We start from the raw sequence: 10425 nt of genomic DNA, 5'->3' as shown, positions 1-10425 counted from the left end.
AAAAAAAAAAAAAAAAAAAAAACTCCTTCCCAAATAGCATGCAACTCATTTTTATAAGAGGAGCCAAGTCAAACTTCAAACTTTGACTTTTATATATATGAAAAGTAAATATATAATATATTTGGCTAAATTTACAATAAAACCAAAAAAAAAAAAAAAAAAAATTCTTGAGAATTAAATAGTAAAAAGAAAAAAAAAATCCTTATATTTATATAATAAATTATGTACAAAGTATTGCGTATGTATATACCTTCCAAAAGCAACATAAAATTAAGCAAATCATTGTAACCAATAAGGCTACGCTAAATTTATTAAAATTGTAAATACCATAATATAAATTAATAATTAAAAAAATGTAATTACAAGGGTATTATTGTCTCATCAAGAAAAGTTCAACGGCAGCGACTACCAGTGGGCTCCACCACGAATTCAACACCTTCGGAGCACCTCCCTTTCTGGACATATCTCTCTCCTGTACCGACGACGGCGGCGTCGTCGTACTCGACGGTGGCGACGGGTTGCCGTTTGGGTTTGCGCCGTACAATTCTTGAATTCCGGTGACGTCGTCCACGGCCAGATCTACCTTCCTCGTCCTCGATGTGATTGTTGGGAACATAATGGATTCCTCAACGGAGGAATGGCCAAGCCCCAATAAATGCCCAATTTCATGAACCGCTACCGATTCCAAGTCAATCGCAGTCACCGGAGCCGATCTCAGGTCGCCGGTAACGACCCAGCTCTCATCGCCGTCCAAATGAAAATGCCCACTCGGCGGCGAGAAGGCATGAGCCAAAGTCCCTAAAACTCCATCGAACGGCTCCCCATCGCCATGGTCGCCAGCGTAGAACCCAATCCGGATATCCGCCGCTCTGAACGACTCCACCGCCGTGAACGTCAACGGCGTAACAGCCGCCCAACGAGCAAAAGCCCTAGTGAAAACCCCTTTAACCTCATCGGTAAGACCATTCTCCGGCGCAAATGCGTAAGTCAAATCCCGACGGTGGTCAGGCCAGCGAGGACGGCCAGGGAAGAAAGAGTAATGAGAAACAGAGTGAAAACGAGTAGCGTTATGAGCCACTGGGCTACCGGAGTTCATAGAAGAAGCGCCGTTGATTATATCGGCGATTCCACATCTGGGTAGCTGAATCTGAGCGAGGGTTTGGTCGTCGAGGAAGCCGGTGGCGTTGAGATTGAAATTCTTCTGATACGTTAAAAGGGCAGATTGGAGAACATTGTCGAAGAGATCGGAGAAATTGGAAGGGGAGTTGGGAATGTAGCCGAATTTATTAAGGTATGTCTTGAGATTGGAGAGGCCGTTGAGGTGATCGCCAGGGCGGCAGCCTTTGAGGTTCTGGAATTGGTCCCAAGCGTATTTGGTCCGGTTGAGCCACGACGGAATTGAGGAGGCGTTGGGGAAGATATGGGCGGAGATTGGGTGGGGGTGAGCCAAAATGGAGAGTGAAAACAGAGCCAAAATCAGGGGTAAGGATTTCATGTTTTTTTAAGTACAGTTCTTGGTTGGATTTGGGGATATGAATAAGGAGAGGGAAGGGGGGAGGGCGGCGGGCGGCGGGCGGCGGGCGGCGAGGGTTGTTTCTGAGTAAGTTCTTGAGGTGTGGAAGGTGGGGTTTGTAGGATTGTTGGTTTGTGTAGAGGACAGAGTGCAATTGCGCGTTGAAAATGTTTTATGGGGTTTCAAATTTGACTGGCTCCAATGTGTGCACATCGCCGGCCTTGCTTACTTGTCTTTCTTTCCACGCCATCCTCCAAATTGGTTGATGACCTACTTCTTTTCTCAATTTTATATAATATATGTTTTTTTATTTATTATTTTTTTATTTATTTCAAGGTTATTAATGTCGCGATTTATAAATGTGTAACTAAAATAAATACGAGTCAAAGATAGAAATTAAAATAAACATTTTTTTTAGAGTAAATGATCAAAATTAATCAATACCCAGATTAAAATAGTATTTAAACCTGTTTTAATTTTTAATTGAGTTCCAAAATGTAAGGGTATTTTTGTAATTTTAATAAGCATGTGTTTTAGTAAAGGTAAATAAATTGTAAATGTTGGTGACAATTTTTTTTTTAATACAACTAAATTATTAGAGGTGACGAGATTTTTTTTTTTTTTTTTGAGTGTTGGGTTGAGTTGGGTTGAATTTTTTAAAAAATATAAAATTTGGTTCAGTTTGCATGTATGAGCTTTTTTTGTTGGGTCGGTCCAACCAATTCAAGAATAGAGTTTCATAATCAAACTCAATTTTACCATATTTATTATGAAAATTAAGAATATTTAACATTTTTAACGACTGGTGAATGATAGTTATTAATATATATACCGTAAATAAGTAAATTTTTTTTAAAAAATAATCGTAAAAAATGAACGATTGGACCTAATCCAATGAGCGAGGTTGAATGAGCTGTGAACCTAATTCATCGTGTTCCCAACCCAAAATCCAAAAACAATCCGAAATTTAACGGGTGTACACATCTCAATAAATCATAAATAATTGATCAACTTGGTATATGATATTTAGAATTAAAAAACTAATAATAAAAAAATCATTATCTTTATTTGTTTACTCACGAATAACTAGAGATTCAATGATTACATTTTTCACATCATTTATTAATTATTAGTACTAATTAATAAAACAATAACTTAGTTAATATCTTGTTAATACATTGAAAAAAAAATAAAGTTTAGAATTTTAAAATATTCAGGACAAAATGAGTTTACGAATGTACATTATTTTTAAAAATCAGGGTGAGAGTTGGTAAACCTAAATTATTTAAGGCCCAATAATTTCAAAATATTATATAAAATATTCCCACGTGAAGACACGTCATTCATGTGGGGCTGCATCCATAATCAAAATAAATAAATAAATATTCAAAATTTACCCTAATTTAGTATATTTATTTTTATTTAATCAATATTATACTAAATTATATTTTCTGATTTAAGAGGACGTAATGACCTAAATTTTTGAATCGAGAGATCAAACGTTCTCACTGTTTCTTAGATTTAGAGGTAAAACAGACCTTTAACCTTTAACCTTTAACGTTAAATAAATAAATATAAAAAAGTCAGATAAGATGGCACGGAAGCATTCAATGATTTTATAATTAGATTGGAAAATTCGGAGCCATGATTTCAAGAGAAAAGAAAAAAAATAAAGAATTGAAAACTGGAAAGACTTGAGGGACCAAGAAAGTAAAAAACAAAAAATATAGTCAAAGTCAAAGAATGTATGACGTGGCGGGAGATGGGCGACCAATGATTCGAAGGCGAGACGCATGTTTGGTTTGGTTTGGTTAAGTTAGTTGGAACAAATAGGCGTTTTTTTTTTAAAAAAGAAAAATAGTTAATTATTAGATTGGTGTTTCTTCCAGACTTTCTGGTACCGTCCAAAGGCCGCTTCGACACGTCCGCCATCCACGTGTTCTATTCTTATAGGTTCTGGGTTTTAGTTTCTGACATATGTCGTGCGTTTGTGCTGATGCAAGCATTCAAGAACGGACACGTGTATGAAGCCAAAGTCAAACATATGGGTAAAGTCAAAGGCATGGGATTAAGCCTAGTTATCCAATTTAGTCAATAATTTGAAAATTAAAATTTGAAAGCAAGAATTTAAATGAAAAATGGATTTCAATTTAAGCTTAGTTATCCAATAAATATTAAGTTCTACGTTAATTTCTGAATGTGGTTTATATTAGAACTTTGTAAAATTATTATTTTGTAATATCATGTAATTTATAATAGAATTTAAAATTTTTGTTTGGAAAATATTTACTTAACTATCCAAAAAAAAATAATCATAAATAAAATTAAAATATTACATATCCACCGTTAGCAGATAAGGTCATTTGATCATATCAATTTGTATGCTCAAATTTTGTAATTTGATTTTGTCCTCTTTGAGCTTTTCTTTTCGAGCTTCTCCTCAAGGTTTTAAAACGCGTGAAAAGGTTTACACACTCTTATAAAGGATATTTTGTTCTCCTCCCAATCAACGTGCGACATCACAAATTTAATGATGATTAAGCATGAGATGAAGGTATACTTTGACACAAAGTGCAAACTAGTCTAAATTCATAAAAATTTGGGTTTGCCTCAATAAATACAATAATTAAGCCCAAGTCTTGGATAAAAATGGATTAGGCCCAAAGTCGAGGAGGACCCAAACAAGTTCATTTGTTCGAATATAATTGGAGATGTCTATTTAGCTCGTAGGTACACATCCGAATGAGACAGGCAACGAAAGAGGAAGCGAGTTTTCTTCGGACGTCGACTGAGTTTATATTTTTCATCGCCATAGCCCATTTCTAATTATTTATTCTCCACTATATTATAATGTTATAATCATGTTATTTTTTTATTCAAATATTTTATAATGTTTTAATAATTGTTATTACCTTTTCAAAAATAAATAAATAAGAAATTTATAGCTTATTCTCCTAAAAATTAAATAAGAAATTTATGGGAGATAAGGATTAAAAGAGTCGAAGATAAGAATAGGGAAGATGCATCATCTAACACACCAAAGACATTGAAGATAATTGAGACATAAGCAAGATAGAGACATCGAATAGACAAGAGGGGCAAAAATAGGCTTGTTGAAGAGCCGGATAGGGTCTCGGGCCTTAACCTCAAAAGTCGGGGTTTTGGAAGGAATTTAGGCATGTGGTTCTAGAGTTAAGTTCGTCCATATGAAACATAAATGCTCGCCAAGTTTGATGTCAATCGGACAGACAGATACTGCACGACATCGTATGACCATTCGCCAAAATCATGTTTATGTCTGAAAGATTGAAAATGGCTCAAAATGTATTATAAGAGTATCATGGTGTCAGCTCTCCACCATCTCTGGGCCCTGTGACCTAAGTGAGCTACTCCACCATCTCTAGACCCTGTGACCTAAGTGAGCTACCTTCTGTCACATGACTTCCCCATAATAGCCTCGCTCCATGAACATTTCTAAGGCATGTGTAACATCCTTAAATAAAAAAAAAATATAAAAAAAAAAAACTTGCCACAACCCTATAAGCAGACTTGAATTTCATTCCCACAACTTGTCAGCACTCTCCTTAACTTCACTCTCTTTTTCGCTCGCTCGATCTCTCTATCACGTCTCGATCTATTATTTGTTTGCTCTACTCGAACAAACGATCTTTTGACCTTGTTCTTCAACTTCCCAATCGTTTTTGTGTTGAATCTCTATTGACTTTGGTCTCGGTTATCTCTCATCATAGCAAGACTTGAGTACCAATAGCATATCAAAAGTTTTCATGTCGTTTTCGCCATGGGTTTGTGTTCGACGAGGATTTTCTCATAATTTTTGGCAGAGTTCCAACACGTTATATGTAAGTGAGTGACTAGTTTGGGTCCGACGAGAGTTTGTCTTCTATCTCGAATGTGTTCTCATCTACACCAACTTCTTCTCATCTTTGCCCCTTCACATATTCCAACCATTTTCCCATGTGGGATTGGTTAATAATATTAAATTAACAAATGAGGAAAACGACTCGATCTAAACGTCCTTTCCGCAACCACACGATTCTACACGCACTCGCCATGAACTGGGATCTACGCTCCATAGCATGAATGAGTATAAAAATACTCTTGTAATTCATTGAGACTTCTCCTATTTAACGTTCCTTAAGCTCATTCAGGGTTCTAGAGTTAAGCTAATTTCATGGCTTGAGTTTATATGTAGCTCTCTTAAGCTTTTAAGGTTCATATATCTTACTTACGGTTATCCTAAGGGTGTAAGTCACCCATTAGGGTGTATTTGAGTTTCAAGGTACACTTATGTAACGCCCAAAGTTAATGGGAAATAAAGTACAAAAAAAAAAAAAAACTTAAATAAACGGTATAAGGTATGAAAAGGAAATAATAAAGGAAAGTTTGAGAAAAAAGTGGGAATATAGACATTTTTCTAATTTACAAAGGAGTAAAAAATTTGTAGAAAAAATTTAGATTTAACTTTTTTTTTTTAAATAATCAAAAGATGGCAAATTATCAAAATACCTCTTAAATATGAGAAAATTACAAAAGTGAGAAGTTATAGTGACCATGTGTACGAAATTCACCAAATCTCGAAATCTAGTCTTTGGATTTCCTTCAAGTTTAGATATGATTTAGAAGGTCTAGTCTCACATCCAACGGTGGATATTCAAAACAGAAGTCGGCAAGGCCCTGGTCATAGAATATATTTTTGGTGGAGGTTCTACTATATATGATGTTTTAATGAAACATGGGCAAATATTAAGCAAGAATTGAACTAAACATTATATAAGATGTTAGAAATCACGGATCTCCACAATTATATGATATTGTCCACTTTGAATATAAGTTCTCATGGATTTACTTTGGGCTTCTCCAAAAGGTCTCATACCAATGAAGATGTATTATTTACTTATAAACTCATGATCATTCCCTAAATTAACCAATGTGGGACTCCCTCCCAACAATTCTCAACAATCCTCCAATCAGACAAAGTCTACTATAGAGTCTCCCCTAAGGCATATGAAGCCCTCGAACAACCTCCCCTTAACTGAGGCTCGACTCTTTCTCTGGAGTTCTCGAACAAAGTACACCCTTTGTATAATTGAGTCACTTTTGACTACACCTTCGAGGCTCACAACTTTTTTGTTCGACATTTGAGGATTCTATTGACATGACTAAGTTAAGGGCATGACTCTGATACCATGTTAGGAATCACGAATCTCCATAATGGTATGATATTGTCTACTTTGAGCATAAGCTCTCATGGCTTTGCTTTGGGCTTCACCAAAAGGTCTCATACCAATAGAGATGTATTTCTTACTTATAAACCCATGAATTGTTACGATATGGAGCCTGATGACTATTTATAATAAAAGATTTGGTAGCGATATATATGGTAGATATTTCATAGGTGGTTATAGTAAACTGAGACCATATATATACCCCATTAGAGAGTCATTTCAAAATGTATTTTATTTTTTCTCTATATTTTCTCTTGGTGTACACACTTGAAGTCATCAATACAAATTTTTTAACCAATATTCCTCCTTGAATTTTCTCTCTCTTATTTCTTTGTGTTCATCTTGATCAAGTGTATGCGTTGTTGTGTGATCCTAACAATTGGTATCAGAGCTAGGCGAAATTCACCACGATTTGAGAGATGAAAAGTTCAAAGATTGCAAATGAAAAGTTCGATGGATCTGATTTCGATTTTTGGAAGATGCAGATTGAAGATTATCCATACCAGAAAGATCTTCATGAACCCTATTGGGGGTGAAGTCGGATACCTTAACCATAGAGTAGTGGAAGCTCAAGGATCGTTAGGCCCTAGGATTGATCCGGTTGACGCTGCTCAGAAACGTGACGTTCAATATCATCAAGGAGAAGACATCAGATCTATTGAAAGCGTTGTCGAATATATATGAAAAACCATTAGCTATGAACAAGGTGTATTTAATGTGGAGATTGTTCAATCTACAACTGTCTGAAGGTGGATCTGTTGTTGGTCATATAAGTGAATTCAATATGATTGTAAGTCAACTGAGTTCAGTGGGTTGGGATTTATGCCCTAAAGCCTCGTAATTAATTATTTAGTTTTTAACGATAGTTTTATTATTTTATTTATAATTTAACGGTTATCTATTGTATGAAAATCCAAGGTTATTAATGTAATCTTGAATAGTATGTGGTTGACATACAAGAGAATCATGTTCAAGTAATAACCTAAAGAGTCTATAGTATATGGATAAGGTTGGGTGTCTTATCTTGGTAATACTATTGATACGACCCACTTTGTAATCGTTACAAATGATTTGATCCAAATCGTTTATGTGGAGACATGTAAGTGGGGGTATCCTATACAATAAGTTTGTATAAGACTGGACCAAGAAATATTTAGTCTCTCTTTATAAATCCGTTAATTAAGAAGATTAATATTTCACATGATGACCATATGTGACTCAATCCTAATCTTGAATGAGTTATGAATTCGTGCGAGGGCTTGTCTTTAATTTACATGGGTGAGAATTGTTCTTTTAGCCAATTCAATATGCCTACCATTTTGGAGACTTGACCAAATGAGGAGTTGAGAACATAATATCATGAGATAGAATTCACTCCTTTCCATATAAGGAAAGTAGATGAGTTTTCTCTTAAGTACTAATTTCGGGACTTGAACAATGGGGTCCCACTCTCTCATTGGCTAGAGAGGGACTTGATTTATGATTGGATCATAAACAAATTGTTCATGAGAGAATTAGTGGTACTTAAGGTGAAAGATGTAATTATAGGGGTAAAACGAACTTTTGACCCAACTGTAATTATGAACAACTCGTGAAGGATCGACTTACTTGTAATGATTATATCAATGGACATAACTTGTCCTACGGTGCATAAGAGTGCAACTCTAGGTCAATAGTGGAGTGACCTATAATTAATGAATGGAAATTGATTAATTAAAGAATTTAATTAATTAATTTTGTATCATTGAAGCTTATAATCTTAGGTCCATAAGGTCCCCTTGTTAGCTCAGACTAACCCTAAAAAGTTCAATATATTTAAAAGAAAATTTGAAGTGCTATAATTGATATTTAATATATTAGATATATTAAATATATGAGAGAAAATAAATTTAATTTGAAATGTCAAATTAATATTTAATATATTAGATATATTAAATAAATAGATAAAATATATTTAATTTTAATAGTTCAAATTTATATTTATCCTATCTTAAATATAAATGGAGAAAAATATATTAATTTGAAGGGTTCAAATTAATATTTAATATATTAGATATATTAAAGAAAAATATATTTATTGTATTTGATACAATTAAATATTAAATCAATTAATGTATTTTGACACGTTAAATTAAAATATATTTGAAATTTGAATGAGATTCAAATTAGTTAAGTATAAATTATGATATCTTATTATATCTAAGTATGATTTGTATAACGTATTATATCCTAATATATTAAATATGCAAATATATTATTTGACAAATATTCTTCAAGAGTCCCTATAAATAGTACCCTCGAGAGTCCCTATAAATAGTACTCTCTGGTTGAGCCAAAGACACACGATCTCTCTCACTTTCTCTGGAGAATGAAATTAATCTCTAGAGAATTCTCGAAACTCTTCGTCTCCAATCCGTTTGAGGTTTTCTTTCAAGAGGCTCCCACAAGCCTTGGCCTTGTGTTCGAGTCATAGCAAGGAATAACTTGTGGAATATGAAGAACGTTTGCATGGTTGGAATACTTCAACAAGTATTGCAAGCTAGGGTTTCTACAACGGTAGAGTTACTCTTCGAGTTTATTGCTTTTGTTTTAATTCATAATAAAAATCAAAATGGTTTCCAATGCTTCCGCTACGTGGATGAAGAATTCATTCCCTTCATAGTGGACATTAATTTTGAAGATGAAATTAAGGCATTGATTTTGATGTCATCTTTACCCAAGTCGTGGGATGCTGTTGTTGCCACGATCAGCAGTTCCCGAGGATTTAAGAAACTGAAGTTCGATGAAGTTCGAGATGTAGTTCTCAGCGAAAGTATTCACAAATGAGAAATTGGAGATTCATCTGGTAGTGCTCTCAATGTTGATCAAAGGGGAAGAAGTAAATCGAAGGGCCCAAACAAAGACAATCAAACTCAAAGAACCATGAAAATTTTTCAAACAAACCAAACGTGACTGACATGTTGGAGTTGTGGAGAAAAGTTTCACTATTGGACAGATTGTACAAGAAAGAGGAAGCAAAAATCACAAATCAAAGGACGACGATGATGTCATAATATCTCATGCTCAAATGTGTGAATAAATATTAAACTATTATTACTCAAAGGGTGATCCAGGAACAATTGAAATATAATAATGTGGCTTGTGTTTAACTCAGCCAAGGCTCCTATTTAAACAAAAGTAAATGCTATAAATAGCTCTTACAAAAACTCTATTCAAATAACCATCCCTACAAAAGCTCAGCTGAAATAACTATTCCTACTGTTGCACTAATTTTGACAGCCAGTGCAAGCTTATTTCTTAATAACTCCGAGAGCCTTTACAAAAGAGTTCAAACTTCACTTTGACCAGTGCCTTAGTAGTTTTTGTTGTCTCTCGATCTGACATTTCTTTTTCTACCTCTTTATCTGATATATCAAAATCCCTGGTCTTCACTTTGTGATCGATGCCCTTGCTTTCCTTGCACTCGTCATCCAACTGAATTGAAGATTCTAACGAGTTCTTGTCATCCATCCCATTACCTTGTTCTTTTTCACCAACCAAACTGTCTTCCAATTTGTCGCCTTCGTCAGCCACAACATCACGTTCATCCTTGGTATAATTCCCCAAAATAATCGATATATCTCGACTTTTTGATAAACCAACGTCATTACTGCTAGCTTCTATCTT

At 34.5% G+C, this 10425-nt stretch overlaps 1 protein-coding gene across 1 annotated transcript; it reads right to left on the bottom strand.

The window, feature by feature from the left end:
- Positions 1-270: 270 nt before the first annotated feature.
- Positions 271-1702, bottom strand: LOC111450264 (metalloendoproteinase 5-MMP-like). The gene has a single exon (XM_023090297.1). The coding sequence runs from the start codon at positions 1493-1495 to the stop codon at positions 371-373; it is 1125 nt and encodes a 374-aa protein (XP_022946065.1). The 5' UTR covers positions 1496-1702; the 3' UTR covers positions 271-370.
- Positions 1703-10425: the final 8723 nt, after the last annotated feature.

The sequence above is a fragment of the Cucurbita moschata genome, unplaced genomic scaffold (assembly GCF_002738365.1).
Source record: "Cucurbita moschata cultivar Rifu unplaced genomic scaffold, Cmos_1.0 Cmo_Scf00012, whole genome shotgun sequence".
Classification (NCBI taxonomy): domain Eukaryota; kingdom Viridiplantae; phylum Streptophyta; class Magnoliopsida; order Cucurbitales; family Cucurbitaceae; genus Cucurbita; species Cucurbita moschata.
Note: the sequence above shows the minus strand (reverse complement) of the source record. Positions and strands in the feature narration are given on the sequence as shown.

What these genes read in the sequence shown, in the direction of transcription:
- LOC111450264 (XM_023090297.1), bottom strand. Translation starts at nt 1,495, where the DNA reads ATGAAATCCTTACCCCTGATTTTGGCTCTGTTTTCACTCTCCATTTTG.